The 21956-nt window shown below is 39.6% G+C and overlaps 1 protein-coding gene across 4 annotated transcripts in view; it reads left to right on the plus strand.

The window, feature by feature from the left end:
* ZDHHC3 (zDHHC palmitoyltransferase 3) overlaps positions 1 to 21956 on the plus strand; it is a 66394-nt gene that overhangs the window by 19001 nt on the left and 25437 nt on the right. For all 4 annotated transcript variants that reach the window (XM_074195871.1, XM_074195874.1, XM_074195872.1 and 1 more), the window contains exons 2-3: positions 3914 to 4243; positions 19293 to 19417. In XM_074195871.1, the coding sequence (XP_074051972.1) occupies positions 3938 to 4243; positions 19293 to 19417 (431 nt within the window). In that variant the 5' untranslated portion in view covers positions 3914 to 3937. The remainder of the gene's footprint in view (positions 1 to 3913; positions 4244 to 19292; positions 19418 to 21956) is intronic.

Genomic DNA, 21956 nt, shown 5'->3' on the forward strand with positions numbered 1-21956 from the left:
AAGTTATTGTTACTAAACTTGCTTTGCTCAGATATTTAGCTAAGTAACCTTTAAGCATTTTTTAAAAAGTATCTCTAGTTTTAGTTTGAAATCTTTTTAAACTAAAATATGGCTGTTACACTACTTTTCATTTCCACATGTAATATTGATCTTTAAGTCACTCCAATTTTGCCTCTAATTACATTCTTGTACATGAAAACATACACAAAATACAAACCCTCAAGCCAGCAGTACCCATTCAGGTTCTGATTCATTTGTAAGATTCTAGAAAATCTTTGACAATTTTTCAGCATAGTTAGGGTAGAAGACATTTAGGCTCAATCAAAATGTGGTAAAATTATCTAGAGGTTTTACTTCAAGCAGTCATAATTGTCATTAACAATTCAGAAGTAACTGAAACAGCTGCCTCAAAGTTCATTTATTTACTTTATTCTATAGAAGTATCTCAGGCCCCCACTCAGAGACTACTTATTTTTTTTCACAGTTTAGATTCACAGTTAGTTAATTATTTCACATTTTAAACCTGAATTCATTATCTCCTCCTCTTTTTCCCCAACCTCTTTCCTTCCAAAATTCCCTTTTACTGACAAGGACACTACTGTCCTCTCAGACCCCCAGGCTCAAAACCAAGGTATCATAGTCTAGTCCTCATTCTGACACCCCTCCACCCCACACCATAACCAATCTTTTCTGAGAGCTTTCTAATTTCCATCTTCATCACATCTCTGACACTGTACCCACTATGGTCCTGGAATAATTGACTCCCTACCAGTGTCTCTTCCCATACCAGTTCATTTCCCACAAAGCACAGGTCAGATTATGTCACTTCCCTAAAGCAGAAACTCCAATAACTCTCTAGCACCTTTTAATTCAATTCAGTTATTTGGTTTTTTTAGGGCATGGATGGAAGGCTTCATATAATCTTGAAGGAATTATAGTGATCTGTACATCAGTGACCCTTTCAGGGCATTACTATAGTTAACTTATTGTAACATTGATTTAGATGTTTAGGAAGTGGCAATAATTTGTGTATTCTTTTATCCATTTCCCATTTTTAGATGGCAACAATTTGTTTAAATAGATGTTTTGAGTTACTTTAATTGCCTAGTATAATTTTCCATTTTGATGCTTCTAATTTGATGTTGATTTTGAGCCAAAGATCTATCAGGTCATTGGTCTGATTTTGATACAGACAGCTGATCAGGAAAAACTAAGATTGGCATATAGTCATCTATCAAAATATGTTTACTTTTTGTAATTATTTCTTACTGCTTGCCATGTTCACTGCTCTATCTTCTTGAAGAGAATTTACAATACACAAAAGATACTGTATCTACAAGGCTTTTTTCTTATGTCTGGGTTAGGTTTACCATTTTATTTTTTTTATTTCACATGTTTATTAACTTAATTTTTTTTTAATTGAGGGAAAAATCTATGTATTCTTCAGCAAATCTTTTGGGTACACTTTATCTTTCTAAAACGAAATACATTCAAACTCATTCAAGAATTTTGCCTAGTTCTTTGTAGCCACTTTTCCCTCTGTGAAGTTTACAACTTAGGTCAACATTAAAATTAACTGGGGCGGCTAGGTGGCGCAGTGGATAAAGCAGCGGCCTTGGAGTCAGGGGTACCTGGGTTCAAATCCGGTCTCAGACACTTAATAATTACCTAGCCATATGGCCTTGGGCAAGCCACTTTACCCCATTGCCTTGCAAAAACCTGAAAAAAAAAGATTAAAATTAACTGTACTACTGGGTAATCTAACATTTTGTTGTTTCTGTCATTCATTCAGTAGTATCTGACTCTTCATTTTCTTCGCAAAGATACTAGAGCTCCAGCTCATTTTTACAAAGGAGGAAACTGAGACAAACAGGCATAGATGCATACGGTTGACTTTAAACTTGAGGCACACAGACTTTCTAGCCAAGAACTCTGACTAGTGATTTCACATGTTACTAACTTAAATTTTAATTGAGGAAAAATCTTTGTATTCTTCAGCAAATCTTTTGTATATCATTTATCTTTCTAAGACCAAAAATATCTCAAAGAAAAGTCAAGGCGTTTTGCTGGGATAAAAAGAGTAGTTGAGTTGGCATCCAGAGTCCCGAGTTGGAGTTGTAGCTCGTAGCTCTGCCACTATCTGGCCATGGGGTCATCTTTTTATTAGGGGGGCCTGTTTTCTCCCCTTCAAGTGAAGCCCAGGATGCTTGCATAGACTGCCTCACAGGATTGCACAATTAAGTTTGACAGCCTTTAAATGCTCTTATGCCTGGTACTTTATTGAATCATATAAGATAATGTAACCTTAAAGAGCTCCATAAACACATACTTGATTACTGGACTCCTAGAAGGACTCTTGTCCTTGGACGTGATACCTTTTGGGCCTGCTTATAAGGCTAAATCATAAAGCTCATTCAAGAACTCTGCTCTCATTATAAGTGGCCACTTTTCCTCTGTGGGGTTTACAGTTTAGATCAGGACTGAAATTAACTATGCCGTTGGGTAATCAGATAGTCAGCAGGCATTTATTAAGTACCTATTTGTTGTGTGTGAGACAGTGGGTTAGAATGAAACATTCTGGGCTTCCATTGAACACATCAAAGTCTGTATTATATGTATATAAATTAAAGACAGGGTCATTTTAGAATAAATGTTCCTTTTCTTTGCTGCCAAGCCTTCTGAACTTTCTCTCTTAAAAGTGTCAAGAAGGAGAAAACAATACATATACAGCAAAATAAATAACCTTTTTGTTCAGTGTTTGTTACATATTTGTTTCTTATCAAAACTGTTCATTTATGATAAAACTACAAATCCCCATCGGGATTAGAACTTGCCTTTGTAGTCCAGTTTTAAATGACAGTAATCTTATATAGTGGGCAGCTAATAAAAATCAATTTATGAAAATGGCAAGTTGTACTGCCTTTTAAAGAATAGAATGGAGGTATTTTAACTACATTAGTAGGAAATGAATTTGAGCGGCTTTTTCCTGCATGGTAAGAAATGCATCCACTTACATGGTTTTTGAAAAGATCATCTTTTCTTATTTTCTTTATAAGATGACATGGCTTATCATTAAGTGCCTACTATGTGACAAGCACTTTTCTAGGTGAGTGGAATTGAAAGGAAGAAATGAATAGTTCTTGCCAAAAGGAATTTAATTCTGAGGCGGGAAATAGCATGTACCAAGTAAATACCCAGGCCTTTCAGGCAGAGGCAGTGGTAGCTGGGGGTCATGGGTAATAAAGAACAGACTCATTTAGGAGGTGGCTCTGAAACCCAGAAATAACAAGGAAATGATTATCAGGCCCAGGGTATAGACCAGCCTTTGCAGAAACAAAAGTGTGAGATGAATGTCAAGTCTGAGAGACTGAAGAGTGTGTGCCTGAGGAGGAATGAAGCATATAACATTGTAGAGTTAGGGTAGAGTCAGTTAGGAAGGCCTCTAAATGCTGATCCTCAAGGTAATAGGGAGCTATTGCAGTTTCTGATTAGGAGAATGACATAGTTATCAAATGTGTTCCTTAGGGAAATCCCTTTAGGAGATGAGTAGGGAATAGATCAGAGAAGGGGAGAGATATGAGGGAGTCCAATGAGGAAGTAAGAAGTAATGAAGGTCATGTGATTAGAAAGAAATGGATATATGCAAGATATATATATTGTGAAGTATATGCCAACTTCTTATATGTGATGGAGGTGAGTTAGAGGAAGAAGCTCAGGATGATGCCAAGGTTACATATCTGGATGTGTCAGAAATAGGAATATTCAGAAGAATGGATTTGAGAAGAAAGATAGGGAGCTCTATTGAAGTATTGACTTTGAGGTTCTTCCAGGAATTCCAGTTTGAAATTACTATGAGGCAGTTTGGTGATCCAGGACTGGAGCTTCAGTTTATGTTCTCTTTATTCTCTTTCAGATGCAAGAATGGACATAAAAGCCTATGATGTTTTCTCCGGTCCACCGCTTCAGAGATATTGAGAGGAAACCTGAATACCTCCACCCAGAGAAGTGTATCCCTCCTCCTCGCCTGGGTTCTCTGGGAACCATGTGGTTTATTCGCGATGGCTGTGGTATTGCATGTGCTGTCATCACCTGGCTCCTGGTCATATACGCAGATTTTGTGGTCCTCTTTGTCATGCTGATTCCATCAAGAAATTATATTTATAGTACTATCAATGGAGTAATATTCAACAGTCTTGCTTTCCTGGCTCTGGCTTCTCACTTCCGGGCTATGCTGACAGATCCAGTAAGTATTATCTTGGTCTTTTTTAAAGAGTGAAGTCTTTACATCTGTAGCCTTCAAAACCTACAAAAGTCCCTTCGTGGTGTATATTATTGAATCTCAGTTTGGTTCATAAAATGTAAGCAACTTCTAGGCCCCATCTCATGGTCTCTAAGATCTATTCTATCTCTAAGTCTGTGGTCATATGAACCCACTTCATTATTTGGAATTTAAATCTTAGTAATTCCAAGGACAGGAAGTAAAACTTGTCAACAGAGTCTTCATTGATTGACTTAAGAAAAAAGGAAAGAATTTGTAACATGACTTGAGTAGTTTCTCAGTGTTTGTGTATTGATGGTTCAGGAATGTTCTAATCAGTCAAAAACTTATTCAGCAAATGCTATGTAGAAAGCACCATCCTAGATATGGAGAACAAAAATTAAAAAAGATGCAATTATTGCTTTTAGAAAACTTCTAATCTTCTAAGGGAAGATAGGCTTCAATACAATTATGTATACTAGGCAGCTGACTGCTGTAATGAATGGTGTTGGATTTGGCAACAGGAAAACATGGTTTCAGGTCCTGTCTTGGACACTTCCTTAGCTACGTGATCCTGGGCAAGTCACTTTACTTCTTTCTGCATATACAGTTTCTCCTGTAAAATGGAGATAATAGCACCTGTTACCCATGGTAGGTGTGAGGCTCACATGAGTTGACTGACATCTATCTATCTGTTAGGTGTTCTGTAACCCTTTAAATTTTGTGTAAATGTTGGAAGGTGATGAGGAGCTATCTTGTGTGAGGGCAGGGCTGGGTTGGGGATGATGTCATAAAAAAAGTCCTAGGTGAGTATTAGAAGGAAGTCAGAGATGAAGAGTAAATGCTTTCTGGTTATGGGGAATTATTTGTAAATATATAGAGGCTGAAGAGAGAAGAGGGAGCTTGGGGGAAAACTGTCAGTGTGTGAATAGGGAGTGATGTGACACTGGAAAGGGAGGTGAGAACCAGATAACAGACCAAGGAGTTTATGCTAGTGAGTTTTAACAGAAAGGTTTGGAGCAAAGGAATGATACAGGCACCCCAGCATAGGACAGAGGTCATCCAGCCAGTTAGGAAGTTCTCTGAGTAGTCTGTACAAGAACTGAGGAGGGCTTCAAAATAGAATAGAAGCTTATGTGAGTAGGGCATGTGGACTCATGGGAAAGATTGTTCTTCCATATTCTCCAAAAGGATGCTTGAGCCCTGATGGGGGGAGGTTTCACTTATATCTTTGTATTTTTGGTGCTTGGCATGTGGGTGCTTATTAATGGTCAGTGATTAACTGTTTAAAATACAAATGATAAGAATTGGCAAAGGATAGAATGTGAAAGATAAGAGTATAAAAGTCAGAAGACTCCACGGTTCAGAACTTGGTTGGCCATAAGGGTTCCAGTGACATCAGTGAAAATAGGAGGCAGGGGAGAGGAAAGGAAGTGATGTGCTCAATTTTGGACATCCCAAGTTGGAGATGCTGTTGGACTTCTAGGTTTGGGTGTCCAATAGGAAGAGATATGGGATTGATTCAAAGGGAAGGATTTGGGCTGAACATAGCGACTTGGAAATCATCTGTATAGGGATGATTTGAAATTGTGGGGGTGGATAAAGTCACCAAGAAAAAAGACTAAAGAGAAGGAGGCCAGGGACAGAACCTTAGAGCATACCCATTGTGTAAGTATTTGATATGAGAGGCAGCATGATATATCGGATAAAGAGCTGTCCTTGGAAGTAGAAAGACCAAGGCTCAAGTCCTGTCTATGACAAATACTGACCATGAGATTCAAGACAAGTCACAGAAGCACTTGAAGTGCTCTAGGCTAAGGATCAGCAAACTCCAACCAGCACCTGTCAACTGGTTTTGTCCTGCCCACAAGCTAGTTTTTAGACTTGTACAACTCTCTATACAGTGATTTGGCTTTGCTGACTAGGCAATTCTCTAAGACTGGAGGTGGCAGAGAGAGTGTCATCCTGTATTGAAGGAGGAACTTGCTTCAATCTCTGAGTTCTCTCTATCAGGAAATCACAGGTCCAGTCCCTCACTCTGTTATAATTAGGTATGCTAACCTGGGGTTGGGGTGGGGAAAGAGGCAGAGCATAAGGAGAGCTTTATAAAAATAGTTGATCTAAGGCAGTCTTTAGTCTAGTTGGGGGAATGAAGTATGTGCATAAAATGAGAGCTAAATACCTATTATAAATACTAATTAAAGCCCATTATAAACACCATTCTTCGAAAGGATAGAAAAGGGTCTGATCACTGCCAAGTGGGCTGACCAAGGTTGACCCCACTGCCTTCTTCTGATCAGGGCGCAGTACAGCTGTCACTTTTGGCACCCCTACCACCTGGCACATTTTAGGTATTTTATAAGCACTTGTTGATTTGTTGCTAAATGAGCAATAGGGAAGATAGATAGTTTAGGAATTAGAAAATCCCAGCAGTCATTTAGTACCTAAAAATCAAATCTTCTTTGCTTGAAGACCTCCATCTACTGAGGTAGCCGATTGCCTTTTCAGTTTTTGTCAAAGTCCTGTTACAGAGTACAGAGGTACTAACCAATGTGCTCGGGCCTTCTCCTGAGTTTTCTCAGTCTCGTCTGTAGAGTAGTGCAGTCGTCCTCTATCCGGGACCAGCCAGGATCGTTAATCATGCATTTCACTAGTAATGTTTTTTCTGTTCCTTCTTGCACATGTGTTTTTCTATTACCCTTTTAGTTCACCCACAGTACTGACTCTTCAGGTATTGTAGTTTCTTAAGATTTGAAACCACATTCTATCACCAGGAGAACTTTGGAATTTTAAACAGTGAGGTTTTGTTTTGTTTTGTTTTATTTTGTCTTCAAAAGCAGGGGGATTATTAGATGCACTAAGCAATTTCTTAAATGACATGCAGCCTACTTTTCCGTTCTAGACCCAAGTATTGTCCATATGGTACATACAGATAGATTAATTCAATGGACTAGTCATCCATCTGCATGTCATACAAAGTCTGAAAATAGATATTGTGCATTCATTTAGTATTGTTTTGTCTGAATTGTTACATCAGTCTCTTTTGGGTAGCTGTGGTTCTCACTGAGAAGGCCTTAGAGTATTCCAGGGCTTGGGTCACAAAACCACTACCACTTGTATCGCCTGTTATATGACTTTGAACTAAGTATGGGGTTTCAAATGTAAAAACCATTCTTGTCTTGAGGCTGTTAAAAAAAAATAACAGCCCATAGATTCGAATTTGCTAACTTATGTTCTAGGTTAGGGCTTCAGGCAGACAATACAGTATCAGTGTCATCTGCCTGCAGGAACTTCTGGAGAATCTCATCTTTCTTGGAAAATCCCTTTCCCATTTGGATTTTGTTCAGAACATTCTTCATGATAGTGGCAAACATTTGGCAGACATTTACCTTGAATTTAAGAAAGTAAAATCACTATAAAAGTCTCTCAGGAAGTCTTCCCAGAGTTTACAAGGATAGGTAGGATCCAGTTTGGCCCACCAGCTTGAAAACTGAAAAATATCAACTTCCCTGAGCCTCTAGGGGAATGGATTGCAACACTGAAGCCTCTTCTTGCCCTGAAAAGCTAGAAGAGCTTGCTTTAGCCCTTGGTGCCTCTTGGCAACTGTCTCTGCTACTTGCCATGGGGAAAACAAAGGCTCTAACACTGATGAGTTAGCTATATTTATCAAACTGTGGGAATGACTATTTTATTTTTTTTTCCCACCCTAGAATTAAATCCTTGAGTTGTATCTGTTCATTATCTTGTATGGAAACAGAATGCAAATTCTTTGACAAAGATCTCTCAGAGTGATGGCATGGTTTTTAATTTTAAAAAGGGAATTATTAATGACTATATGCAAACAAATTTTGTCTTTCTATTAGACCCTGTGGAAAATACATTAGTTGTTGTGTACCAAGTTGGCTTTTTTGTAAATGCAATATTTCCTAAATAACTCAAGATGATAAATTTTCTTTATGTCCCTATAACAGTATCTTTGCTGTGACTTAATTACAATGTTAACTTTTCTAAAATGAAGTGTAATCTCTTCTAGTCTATAAAATGTTGCATACCAGCATGCATTGTGTATTTAGAGAAATTCTGGGTGATCCTATTTTATGAGGAAAGAAAGTATGTAGTGATTTTTCCAAACAACAGAAAATATGAAATCATTTTCTTCAATGTCAGTTTTATTCATACTAAAAACAGATTTTGATTTTGTTGTGCATTTCAATACTTCTGTTATTTTGTCAGCCAGCATCATTTACTGAAAATAAATCTGTGCTCCTACTTAGATTGAATTAAGAAATAGAGTGGTAACAAGATAGCATTGATTGATTGAAAAGGTATTTTTAAAAAGACTTGCTATGTATCCTGTTCAGTCAGGAACTCTGAAGGATATGAAAGAAACTTCTAGTCCTTATGTCATTTATATTTCTTTTAGGAAAATAAACTTTTTTTTTAGGTTTTTGCAAGGCAAATGGGGTTAAAGTGGCTTGCCCAAGGCCGCACAGCTAGGTAATTATTAAGTGTCTGAGACTGGGTTTGAACCCAGGTACTCCTGACTCCAGGGCCGGTGCTTTATCCACTACGCCACCTAGCCGCCCTGGAAAGTAAACTTTTAAACATTGTAGAGTTTAAGTGCTAAACTGCTTGGTATTTTTGACATCAATTCACAAGATTTCTGAGATGAACTTTCCAAAAACGTTACTCAGGTGAAATACCTATTCCATTGTATTGTTCTTAAATATCAAATGATGATGGAAGACATTGTCACTTTTATTATTTTTTACAATATATATAATATTTTCCCCTAATTACATGTTAAAAATGATTTGTAAACAATTTTTTTAATTTCTAAGTTCTCTTCCTCCCCCTCCACCCTCTCTGAGACAGTAAAGCCATCAGATATAGTTTGTACATGTGCAATCATGTAAAACATTTTCATAGTAGTCATTTTGTACAAGAAGACTCAAATAAAAAAAAGAATTGAAGAAAATGAAAAATAGCATGCTTCAATATGTTTTCAGATAGTGTCAGTTCTTTTTTTGGAGGCAGATAGCATATTTTTATCATGAGTCCTTTGAGATTATCCTGGATTATTGTATTGCTGAGAATAACCAAGTCCTTCACAGTTCTTCATTGTACAGTGTTACCATTACTGTGTACCTTATTCTCCTGGTTCTACTTACTTCATTGTCACCTTTTATTATGACAAGAAGCTTCTTAACCCTTCGCCCAGACTCCCAGATTAGGTTAAAATCCCTTTCTGATGTTATTAAGTCTCTTCCTAATTTGGGAGTCCTAAAGAAATTCTTGGCTTAAGAAGATCTTATGACAAAAAAGGAAAAACAATGTTGGAGAGATTGTGAAAGGATTGGGACATTAGTGTACTATTGGTGGAGTTGTAAATGAATCCAACCATTCTGGAGAGCAATATGAAACTATGCCCAAAGAGCAATAAAACTTATCATACCCTTTGACCCAGTAATACCAATACAAGATCTATATCCAGTAGAAATTTATAAAAAAAATAGGAAAAGTGCCACGTGTTTCAAAATATTGATAGCATTTCTTTTTGTAGTGGCAGAGAATTGGAAATCGAGGGGATACCCATCAATTGGGGAATAGCCGAACAAGTTATAGTACATTAAAACTATGGAATATTATTATTCTATAAGAAACCAGAAATGGTTGGATTGTAGAGAAGCATGAAAAGAATTACAGGATCTGATGCTGAACAAAGGGAGCAGAACTAAGAGAACATTGTACATAGTAACAACATTGTGAGTTGATCAACCTTGACAGAAGCAACTCCTCAGCAGTTCAGAGACCTCAGACAACCCTGGGAGACGAGCTATGGACAATGTTATCCACATCCAGAGGGGAAAAAAAACCCAAAAAGCTACAGAATCTGAATGAACATTAAGTTCACTTTTTAAAAATTTCTCTTATGTTTTTCCTTCCTATCTCATGATTTTTTTTCCTTTTCCCTTAGTCCTAATTTCTCATACAGAAAATGATTAATCTGTAAATATGTTAAACACAAATGTATATGAACAACATTCACCAGACTGTTCATCTTTCAGGGGAGGGGGGTGAGAAGGGAAGATGGACGGAACTTACATAACTTATAAATCTGCATATGTATTTGGGTAAATGTTGAAAAACTTTAATAACATGTAATTGGAAAAATAAAATACCAGTTGGGGAAAAAAGAATAGATCTTTCCATCAGAAAGTAAATCCATATTTATACATTTCATTAAATCAGTCTAATCTAAGGAACAGAGTGAAGTAAATGAGGTTAATTTAATAAATATTAACTTATATGGAGAATTAAAGGAGAAAGAAACAAGTATTTATATAGAACCTACTGCACCCCAGGTATTGTGCTAGACACTTTACCAGTGTTAATTCATCTGATCCTCCCAGTAACCCCTCAAGGCAGCCCACTATTGTTATCCCTACTTTACAGTTGAGAAAACTGAGGCAAAAAGAGATTCAATGACTTTCCTCAGCCATCCAGTTAGTAAGTGACTGAGTCCAGATTTGAACTCTAGTCTTCATTTCTCCAGGCCCAGTGTTCTATCCACTATGCTACCTAGATGATAAACATGAGGGTAGCATGAAGCAGTGTTATATAGTCCATATGGAATCCAGGGTCCTAGACACAAATCCCACCTCTGCTTCTTAGCTGCTTATATGACATTGGATAGCTTCATGCCTCTGCTCCTTAGCTGTCATATTTGTAGAATGGACTAGATGGTTCTACTTCATCTATGCTATAGTCTTCCCTTTTGCAAATGATTAAATTTAATATTGGGGATGGATCCAGTTTGGCAAAGTAGCAGAAAAAAATAGAGCAAGTCTTCCCTAATCACTAGCTCCTCCAAAACAGGCCCAGAAAATGCTCCAGACTGAATACTGATCGAGAAATTAAAAAATGAAAATAAAAACAGCTGAACAAGAAAAATAGTAGCTAAGAATCTCACATAACAAGAAAGATTAATATGAAAACATAAAAATGTAGGAGGAAATATAAGGTATCTGACAGACAGCTGCCCTGAAAAAACAGATCAAGGAGAGAGAATTTAAGAATCATTGGAATATCTGAAAGCCATGACCCCAATATAAGAGCTTTTAGACATTGAACTTCAAAAAATTGTAAAAGAAGACCAGAGGGTGAAGAAGAAAAATAAAGAATCTACTAATTACATTCTGAAAAAAAAAATTCAGAATGAAGTTTCCCTCATTAATAAAACAGTATAGCCAAAATCCATAATTTCCATGTCAAAGAATAAAGTACTTCAAGCAACCAAAAAAGACAGAATTCAAGTACCATCTTCCAAGATCACACATGATTTAAGTAGGGTAGTGCTTGGAATATGATATTCCACAAGGCAAAGAATATAGACTTAAAACAAAGAAGACTTTACCCAGCAAAACTGAGTATAACCTACAAAAGTTTAAAAAAAAAAACCTTTAATGAAATAGAGAATTTCCAGGCAATTGCTGAAGCATAGAAACTTTGAAATGCAAACATAGGAGTCAATAGAAAAAGAAAATAAGAAATCATGATTAAAAAATCATAAAAGACTAAACAAAGATAAACTATTTAGATTTTAATAAGCAAATACATGTAATCTCTCTAAATTTTATCAGGGATCATAGAGGTAGTGTAGTTAGAGGTCTCAGAAGTAGTTCTGTTATGTCTTGATAATTTTACAGAAAGAATGAAAAGGTAGAGGAAGAGAAATATACTAGTCAGGGAAAAGGAAAAGAAGTTTAGGGGAAATTTTCTCACAATATCAGAAGTCAAATAGAACAGAAACTGGGGAGTAACACTTGAACCACACATATCTGAACTTGTCAGAAAAGGGAAGAATAGAGGTGGCTAGGTGGCACAGTGGATAGAGCACCAGCCCTGGATCAGGAGTACCTGGTTCAAGTCCAGCCTCAGACACTTAATAATGACCTAGCTGTGTGGCCTTGGGCAATCCATTTAACCCCATTTGCCTTGCAAAAACCTTAAAAAATAGAAGGGGGGGGCTAGGTGGCGCAGTGTACCTGGGTTCAAATCCTGTCTCAGACACTTAATAATTAACTAGCCGGGTGGCCTTGGGCAAGCCACTTAACCCCATTGCCTTGCAAAAAACCTAAAAAAAAAAAATAGAAAAGGGAAGAATATGCACTTGCAGAGACCTTTGGGATATAGAACAAAAGGAAAAAGAGGGAAGCGAAGGGAGGGAGAATAAAACAGGGAGGGCATGTTAAAAGAGGGATTAATCCTAAATAAAGCAAACTAAAAATGCACAAGAAAATTTATACCATTTTTACAGTGACACAGAATTGGAAACTGAAAGAAGTGTCCATCAGGTCAAAAATATAGCAATAAATTGCATGATGAAACACTTTTGTGCTTCCAGAAATGAAGAAAGGGTGGTTTCAGAGAAACCCTTTATTGGAGTATCTGAAAGGCTGGATGAACTGATGCTGACTTTAGTGGGGGAAGCCAGGAGACCAGTTTACACAATGACACAAAGGCAGGCAACTTTGAAAGACATGGCCAATATGATTCCAGAGAACCATTGATTCATGACCAGGGGATTATAGGCACACGCCACTGTATCTGGCTGCCTAATGTGAGTCCATGAGTGTGGAACTCCCAGCACCCCAGGCATCCAATGAATGGTTTAAAGCATTGCCTGAGAGTCTGACTGCGATTGCCTAGCCAGGATGTGGTAGAGGCAAGACTTGAAAGAAGGTCTAACTCCAAAACCAGCTTCTCTCCACAGCACCACAACTCATGGGTGTGGACCAAAAAATGTGTGATATTAAAACATTCTGGACCAAAGACTTCAGGACTGACTTCATCTTTGTCTCTAGGGCTGTGCTTTTAGGAATTGTATATTTTTTGATTCTGGTAAACATTTTAAGCATCATTCAGTTGTACCAACCTAGTCTTCTTCAGTGAAAACTAAATGAAAATAAAGTTGAAACTTTTAGAAACAGAATATGAATTATGTTGCTTTCTGTTAAATTTTTATAAGCCACTGTTAATTATATGAGTCATAATTATTATGAGCTATTGAGTAGTTAATTTATTGTAAACCACTGGACTCTTCTGGGGTGGGAGTCCTGCTATCTATTCACAGACAGAAATTTCCCCTAACTTTCAGTGGCTTCTGATGGTGGTATTGACCAAGTAGTTTCTAGAAGAAAGGAAGGGGTCTGTCCCTGGCCAGAGGAGTAGAGATGTGGAGACCTGTAACAGGCTTGATTATGGCCTAGTACCCTGAAACACTTATTAAAAGCCTTCCAATTTTACTTCCTTAGAATTAAAGGGTATTTTGTATCATGATACTCTGTTGTTTTCTTTGTAAAAGCAATAGCTAGAGTACCTGAGGGGCGGAGCCAAGATGGCAACAAGAGAGGATTCTCTCTTAGGCGCTCTCATAAAACTTCTGAACTAAGGACTCTAAATTTTCGAGAGATAGAATCCACAGAGGGACCCAGTGAGGCAGTTCTCCTACTCAAGGTAACCTGGAAAAGAGCAGAAAAGCTCTGCTCCCCAGGGTTGGAGGGCACCAGAGGGGTGGCCCACCAGAGTGAAAGAACTTCAGCCTCCCAGAGGCAATCCCAAGGCGCTGGGAGACACAACTCACAACAGTGGGGGCGTTTCCTGAGGTACACCCCGGGGAGTACTGTACACAAAGTGGGGGAACAGCAGGGGATACAGCCCCGTGGTGGGGAGGGGGGTGCATATGGTCATTCACAGACCAGGAGGGAGGACAGAGCCTCACACACTGAGACCCTTGTAGGAGTGCCCCAAAAGCTCAGGAAGCACCCCAAAAACAGGCTCAGGCTGGGAAAATGAGCAAGCAGAAGAAAAAGAGGAACACCATTGAGAAATATTTTGCCTGTGAGCCCAAGAAGGATCAAAACACTCATTCTGAAGATGAGGAAGCACAAGCTCCTGCATCTAAAGACTCCAAGAAAAACAGAAATTGGGCTCAGGCTATGACAGAGCTCAAAAAAGACTTTGAAAATCAAATGACCATAAGTGCCCCCCTCTGCCATGGGGCTGAGGTGGGGGGGGGGGGGCCTAGACTGCGATCAGGATCTGAATGTGCTCAGAGCCCCAGAGTCCTGTTCCGGGGGCAGAGGACAGAGCTCTGCAGTCTCTCTCTTCACTCCTCTCCCTAGGTTCAGTGGGCTCATGCCCTGGAGGCTCCTGCTTACCACCTCTGCCTGCTTCTGTGCCTGCTTCTGTTCCTGCTGTCTGTGTGCCCTGAGGGCTGGGCTCCACATGCTGGCAGAGGTCCCCCACTGTTCCCCCACTTTGTGCCCGGTGCTCCCCGGGGTGTAGCTCAGGAGACTCCCCCGAGCAGCGGCTCCTAGCGCCCTGGGGCTGCCTCCAGGAGGCTGAAGTTCTTTCGCACTGTCAGGCCACCCCTCTGGTGGGCCACCCTCTGACCCCAGGGAGCAGAGCCTTTCTGCTCTTTTCCAGGTTACCTTGAGAACAGCCTTACTGGGTCCCTCTGTGGGTTCTGTCTCTTGTTTACTCTTAAACAAGAATATTTTATTAATGTATAAAAGCAATAGCTAAAATCACATCGGTATCTTTTCAAGTCCCCTCCTTCCTCCAGATTGAATCTATTTTAACTATTATGGAATTGCAGACATGTAACTATAATAATGGTATGATATTGTGGCATCTGAGCCAAAGATACCTCTTTAATACTAAAGATTTTTAAACGTTCTAAAGTATGACCCTAGATCAGATCCACAACCTGCAATACTGTATGCAGCCCTTGATGAGTTTTCTTGGACCCAGAAGAGTTAAAAGATCATATTAGGCAAAGAGGTGAGGCAGCGGAAAGAACATTTGAACTTGCATCCCAGACTTTTATGCTTATTGCCTATATGACCTTGGTTTCTTCTCTGGACTTTAGTCTTCTCATCTGCTATATCCCAGGCACTATAACTGTACTAAAGGCAGGGCAAACTAAAAGATAGTCTTGGCTCTTAAAGAGGTCACACTCTGCTCAGAGATGACATGAAAAGATCTACATACATAGAAGATACTACGAAGAGTAAAATTCTTGACACATTTTGAGTTTAAGTAAACATTTATTAAGCAGTGAGTTGTGAGGGAACCCCCCCCCCCATCTTTGTGTAAGACTCTCTAGCAGCATAACTACTGTGATTCCTTTGCCTGGTCTTTAAGAATCTCTTGCTCTGTTTTATAGCTTGAAAGCTGGAAAGAACCTCCCAGATCATCAATTTAAGCCCATCATTTTGCAGTTGAAGAAAGCAGGTTCCTTAGAGGTTAAAAGCTTTCCCCCAAGGACAGAATAACAGGAAAGGCAGAGCTGGGCTTCTGAGGTCCCTTGACTTCAAATTTAGCCTTCATTCCTCTCTACTGATTCTGCTTCTTTGCTCTCAACAGTCCTTCCTGCCTTTCTATCCACTGGCAGAAAAAGAAGTATATGATTCATGAAGACATCTCTAGGCTAATTTAAATCCCTTGGTGACTTTTTCTCCCAAGTTGTAATTTTTCACTTATAAATTGCCTCAGTAGTAATTCCACAGAACACAATATCTTTATTTTTTTATTTGAATTTTGCAACTTTTCCCCCATATTGCTTCCCTCCCCCCACCCCCTACTGAAGGCAGTCTAATAGTTTTTACATTGTTTCCATGCTATACATTGATCAAAATTACATGTGTTGAGAGAAAAATCATATCTTTAGGAGGAACAAAATGTAAGAGATAGCAAACTTACATAATACATAAGATAACTTTTTTTTAAAGGTGATAGTCTTTGGTCTTTGTTCAAACTCCACAGTTCTTTCTCTGGATACAGATGGTATTCTCCATTGCAGATACCCCAAATTGTCCCTGATTGTTGCACTGATGAAATGAGCAAGTCCATTAAGGTTGATCATCACCCCCATGTTGCTGTTAGGGTATACAGTGTTTTTCTGGTTCTTCTCATCTCACTCAGCATCAGTTTGTGCAAGTTCTTCCAGGCTTCTCTGAATTCCCATCCCTCCTGATTGCTAATGGAACAATAGTATTCCATCACAAACATATACCACAATTTGTTCAGCCTTTCCCCAATTGATGGACATTCATTTAATTTCCAATTCTTTGCCACCACAAACAGGGCTGCTATGAGTCTTTTTGTACAAGTGATGTTTTTACCTTTTTTTCATCATCTCTTCAGGATATAGACCCAGTAGTGGTATTGTTGGATCAAAGGATATGCACATTTTTATTGCCCTTTGGGTCTAATTCCAAATTAGAGCAGAACATCTTTAACAAAATTTTAAAAGTTATTGTAAAATTATGAGGCCACAGAGTACAGTGGGTGGAAACTGAAGTCCAGCATGGCAAAGTGATTTGCCCATCATTGCACTGACTAAAGGTAGTCTAGAAAAGGGACAACTAGGTGGTGTGGTGGATAGAGTACTTGGCCTGGAATCAGGAAGACTCCTTTTCCTGAGTTCAGTTCTGGCCTCATACACTTCTCTGTGACCTTGGGTAAATTGCTTCACCCTGTTTGCCTCAGTTTGCTTATCTGTAAAATGAGCTGGAGTAGGACATGGCAAACCACTTTGCCAAGAAAACCCCAAGGTTTATACACCAACTGAAATGAATGAACAACAATAACAGCAATCTAAGACACAATCAACACAAAATATTACAACCACTTTATTTTTGTTCACTTGACAAAGTGCTTTCCATATTCCTTCAATTTAGGCTCTGTTGTCTAAAACAGAATTTCACAAACTTTTGGCCACTGAATACATTGGGGCTTGATTGAAATACAATAATTGACCCTATTAATATTGATCAGAGGGTATGATGTACTATTGAGTAAAGAAGGACAGAAGAGAATGAGAATAAAGGAAGCTTGTTTTCACACCAGATTTTTGGATCTAAGCCAGAATAGCAATGGGATCCTGTTGTTTAGGGAGACCTAGAACTATCTGAGAGGAGAGCAGGGAAGGTCTTTGTACTAGGAGAAAGGCTGCCCTGCTCCTTTCCCCCCCACAGTCTGTGCTTCTCTTTTCAGGGCATCTGGATTTAAATAAAATTCTCTCCACTTCAGCCAGAGCTTTCTCTTTGACTTTTACTCCCCCTATCTCTCCCCCCCTCTTGTCCCCACTGTACTTGAACAACAAATTACATCATCTTCCCTGTTCTCCTGCCTCAACCTCTCCTTTACACCACTGTGCACCCTCCCTGCTCCTTCACAAAATCACAGAATTTCAGAATTGAAAGCAACCCCAAGTGACCATCTTAGTTCAGTTCCTATGAGAAAAAGACCTCCCTAAACCACACTTCATACTGTTTCTTCCTTTCTGTCCTCCCCTTGTCCCCTGTCCATTCTTTACAACCTGGTTTTGGAAACACTGTCCTATGAGTGCTGCTTAGGACTGCATTCAGAGCCCTGTCCAGTGGGGCCTGGGCATCCTTTCAAGTCTCATCCTCCTCAATTTCTCAGACAGATAGGCCTCTTCCATACAGTGTTCTGGGCCTCCCCCAGCTGTGTTCCTTTGCTCAAAATAGATGCCCCTGCTTGAAATGTTCTCCTTCAGTATTGCTGACAATTTATCCTCCCTGTTTGTAGTTGTTTGTTTGGTGTTTTTTTTTTTTGTAAACATCTATGGCTATATTAAACTGTAATGATCTCTATCCCTCCTTTGAACTCTGGGAGCTCTTAGTATGCGTTATCCACCACTCTGAATCTCAGAGACTTCTTGGTGGAAAAGACTTTAGAAATCATCCTCCCATCCCTTGCCCAAGGATAAGGTCCTTTTCTCCACAAACCTGGAAAATGGTCATCCAGTGTGGATTTGAAGCCTTGTGCTACTTTCCAATATAGCTTATTCTTCTGTTGGAATCACTCTAATTGTAAAGCAATTTATCCTTGCATTAAGCCTTAGTTTGCCTCTTTGTAACTTCTACCCCTTGTAAAGAGTAGAAGTAGATTCATAGCTCCTTTGGGGCCAAAGACAATAGGCTCATCACTTTTGCAGGTGACAAGCCTTTAAAAATTTCAGACAGTTACCATTTTCCCTTCATACTTCTCTTCTCCAAGTTAAATATCCTCAGACCCTCTGACTAGTCCTGATGGCATGATTTTAAATTGTTTCACCATCAATCTCAGGTTTAATAATATCTTTTCTAAAGTGAAACCTCTAGAACTAAACTTCATTCTCCAAATGTGGTCTGGAACCAGCACAGAATAGAAGTTCCCTTTGTTGTTTCCTTTACCATTTGATGGATGATTATTATTATTAATAATAAATTATTAATACTCTGATTTGGTTCAAAAGATGAATGAGAAGAGAGGATAAGATAGTAAAAGTTTCTCATCACTATGTTGATATGCCTTCATCCTAGAAGCTTTTTCCTCTAAGGATGACTTCCATCTAGTCTGTCGAGGAGATGTTTGTCCTTCATTTTTGAAGAAGACCATAACATCAGGGAGGTGATGCCATGATAAGCATGTGAACTGGATTTGAGTGAGGGGGAGGATGTGCTAAGTCCATAGCCTCACTGTCTTCTTCAGAGCCATCTGGGTCCAGTGACCAGATTTGGATCAGGATGACTGGAGATGGCCCTGAATGCAAAGCAATTAGGATTAAGTGACTTGCCCAAGGTCACAGTTCAGAATGTCTGAGGCTGGAGGTCCTTCTGACTTCAGGGCTGACTACTCCCTGCACCATCTGGCTGCCTTCTGCCTAGCCATTTATACATGTTGTTTTCCCCTTTAGAATGTCAGTTCCTTGAGGTTAGTGACTGGTTTTGCTTTTTTTAATATCTCCAAAGCATTTTGCTGGCAACATAGCACCTAATAAATGCACATTAATTAACTGATACTGCTCATGGATCTCTCCAGACCTCTCCTTGGCCTCTTTTGTCTTTGTACCCTACAGAGATGCCTTACCCTCTTCATAAATGGCTTGTTGGCTGGTCCTGTGGCTGCCTGCACTGCCCTGAAAATACATTTCTGATGATCTTATTTCTATTTGCAGGGTGCAGTGCCCAAAGGAAACGCCACAAAAGAATTCATCGAAAGTTTACAGTTGAAGCCAGGGCAGGTAGTGTACAAGTGTCCCAAGTGCTGTAGCATCAAGCCCGACAGAGCCCATCACTGCAGGTACAGTCAGGGGGAATGGGTGAAGATGACCCATTGTCAGGGATGGACAATGGTGGACCTCCATTCTGCATTACTGGTTATGGGTCTGGCACCTGCAGGCTCTGCAGGGCTTAGGACTTTGTTGTTTTTTTAACCCACTTCCCAGAGGGAGCCACAGTTTGGGAAGGTGGGCATTGCTTTTTCTGAATAGCAGGAAAAAAAATAACTCTTCCCTATTATGTGTTGAGGAAAAGTACCTGCTTTGGTTTTCCATTTGGATAAAGTAACTGACAAGCTTCTTCTTGATCCTGGCTGTGAATTGTATTTTTATAATTATCGTAAAGGCCATTTACAATGCAATCAGTCTGTTTTTAAGAACGCACCCAGGAAACTCAATGTGGTGTCCGGAAGACTTGAATTCAAATTCAGCCTCAGCTACTTCCTACTTTGTGACCTTGGCCAAGTCACTTCACCTCTCTTTGTGTGTTTCTTCAGCTCTAAAACAGGGGTAATAAGAGCCCCTTCCTCCCCAAGTGCTTGTGAGGTTCCCACAGTATTTGTAACAAGTTTTTAACCCTATGTCTGATACTTGGTAATCATTGCTCTCTCCTTTACCCTCTCCCCCTCTTCCTCCGGAATGGGTTGGGCATCTAGAGATTGGGAAGAGGGGTGTCATGTGCCTGTGATTGCCCCAACTTCACCATCTCTGCTGTTCTTGTTGTCAGCTTGAGGTGAAGAAGGAAAGCCAGATGGCATCCTGGGGAGTTCCCCTTTGTTCACACTCTGGAAGGGGACAGACAGGACTAATGATTGAGGAGATAAGGGGTTGCTTTCTAGGGATGAAGTCTGCACAGAGCCTTGAGGCCAGATCAAGATCCTAAGAAAAGGAAAGGGGGAAGAAATATGTCCTGGTTTCAAGTCAGCTTCTGAGAGCTTGAGGAGTAAGTGTGGAAGTATCAAGGAGGGAGGTTCTACCGGGATTTTCCTTCTCAGGTTTGGCCCAGAAATTTAGCAGGGCTGTGGCAAGGAAGCCAGATTTGAATGACAGACTTTTTCTTTAAGCATCATTAAGAGATGAGATTTGCCTCTGCTGATATGAGCACAGGGAGAAATCACTTCTCACTCGTAAAAAGAAGAATGTAGGGGCAGCTATGTGGCACAATGGATAGAGCACTGGCCCTGGAGTCAGGAATACCTGAGTTCAAATGTGACCTCAGACACTTAATAATTACCTAGCTGTGTGGCCTTGGGCAAGCCACTTAACCCCATTTGCCTTTCAAAAAAAACTTAAAAAAAAAAAGTAGAAAGTAAAGAAATGGGAGGAGGGGAGGAACGGGAACTACACAGTAGTGTGTTATAAATGCAGTTAATTCTGCTCTGGCCAGAACTCTTTTCATCCAGTAAAATAGCTGCATTCCCCTGTCTAAAGCCTCACCCCAGGAACAGCTGAGCTCCTCTGCCACTGCCTTCCTTAGGGGCCCCATGTTCTGGAGGCTGCTGCCTTGGCAGGTCCTTGAGGCTGGAAAGTCAGAGACCAGGCTGAGCCACAGGCCTTTCTCTCTGAGTACCAGTTCAGAGAGACTTTTGACTAACAGGGACCCTTGAGATCCTCTGCTATGCCCTAAAGGACACATTGTACATCAGGGAAGGTGACCAACTTCAGTGAAATCATGATTCCTTAAACATGAACAGCTATAGATCTGCTGTAGCTGTGGCATATGTATAATTAATAAAGAGAATTCTGAGGGAAATCACTAAAATGATATTATCACATACTTCCTTTAGGTAATATACAGGTAGACCTTTTAATAAAAGCTCTTATTTTTTCCTGCTCTCCTCAATGAGTCATTGTTGGCTTTGGCTATTAACAGTTTCCAAGACCATATTAGAAAATAGAAGATTACATTTCTTAAAGGATCATTTTATTTCTCTCTGACATAGTAGGAAAGGTTTGTAGACAGAAAAATGTGCTGTTTTTAAAGTCAGGAACTGAATGAAAGCATTGGAATAACTAGGATCCTTCCTCCTAGCATTCTGCCACCACCAGCTACTAATAGTTTGCTCCCTTCCCACCTCCATACTTCCTACCAGTATGAGCTAAATGAGATGTTGCTGAGGACCAGTAAACAAATCAGCTCAGTCAAAACAAGAGTCAGTGATTCAAATGAGCCAGAGTCATGGTGCACATCACTTATTCATTCTGCAAAGAATGCTCTTTGACAGCTGCTCGATTCTGAACGATAGAAACTGTCTTGTTCGCCCACAATTTGAAACAAATGAAGCCAAAACTACCAGCTCTTAGACAGAATGTCTCCTTCCTTTGTCCCCAGTGCCTATCTGTGTGAACTCCCATATCTATACCAATGATTCCCTGATCTATACAAAGGATCTCAAAAGTCTTAGTGCAGTTTTTAGCATTAGAAGCAATATTTTAATTTGTTAAAACTTCACCTTTGGTATACTCTATACATTGAACCCAAATGTTTTTCCTGAGTTCTAGTCCCACATCACCAACTGCCTTAGAAACAACTGGAATTGGATGTCATGTAGGTGTTATCAA

This window comes from Macrotis lagotis, chromosome 7 (genome assembly GCF_037893015.1).
Source record: "Macrotis lagotis isolate mMagLag1 chromosome 7, bilby.v1.9.chrom.fasta, whole genome shotgun sequence".
Classification (NCBI taxonomy): Eukaryota; Metazoa; Chordata; class Mammalia; order Peramelemorphia; family Peramelidae; genus Macrotis; species Macrotis lagotis.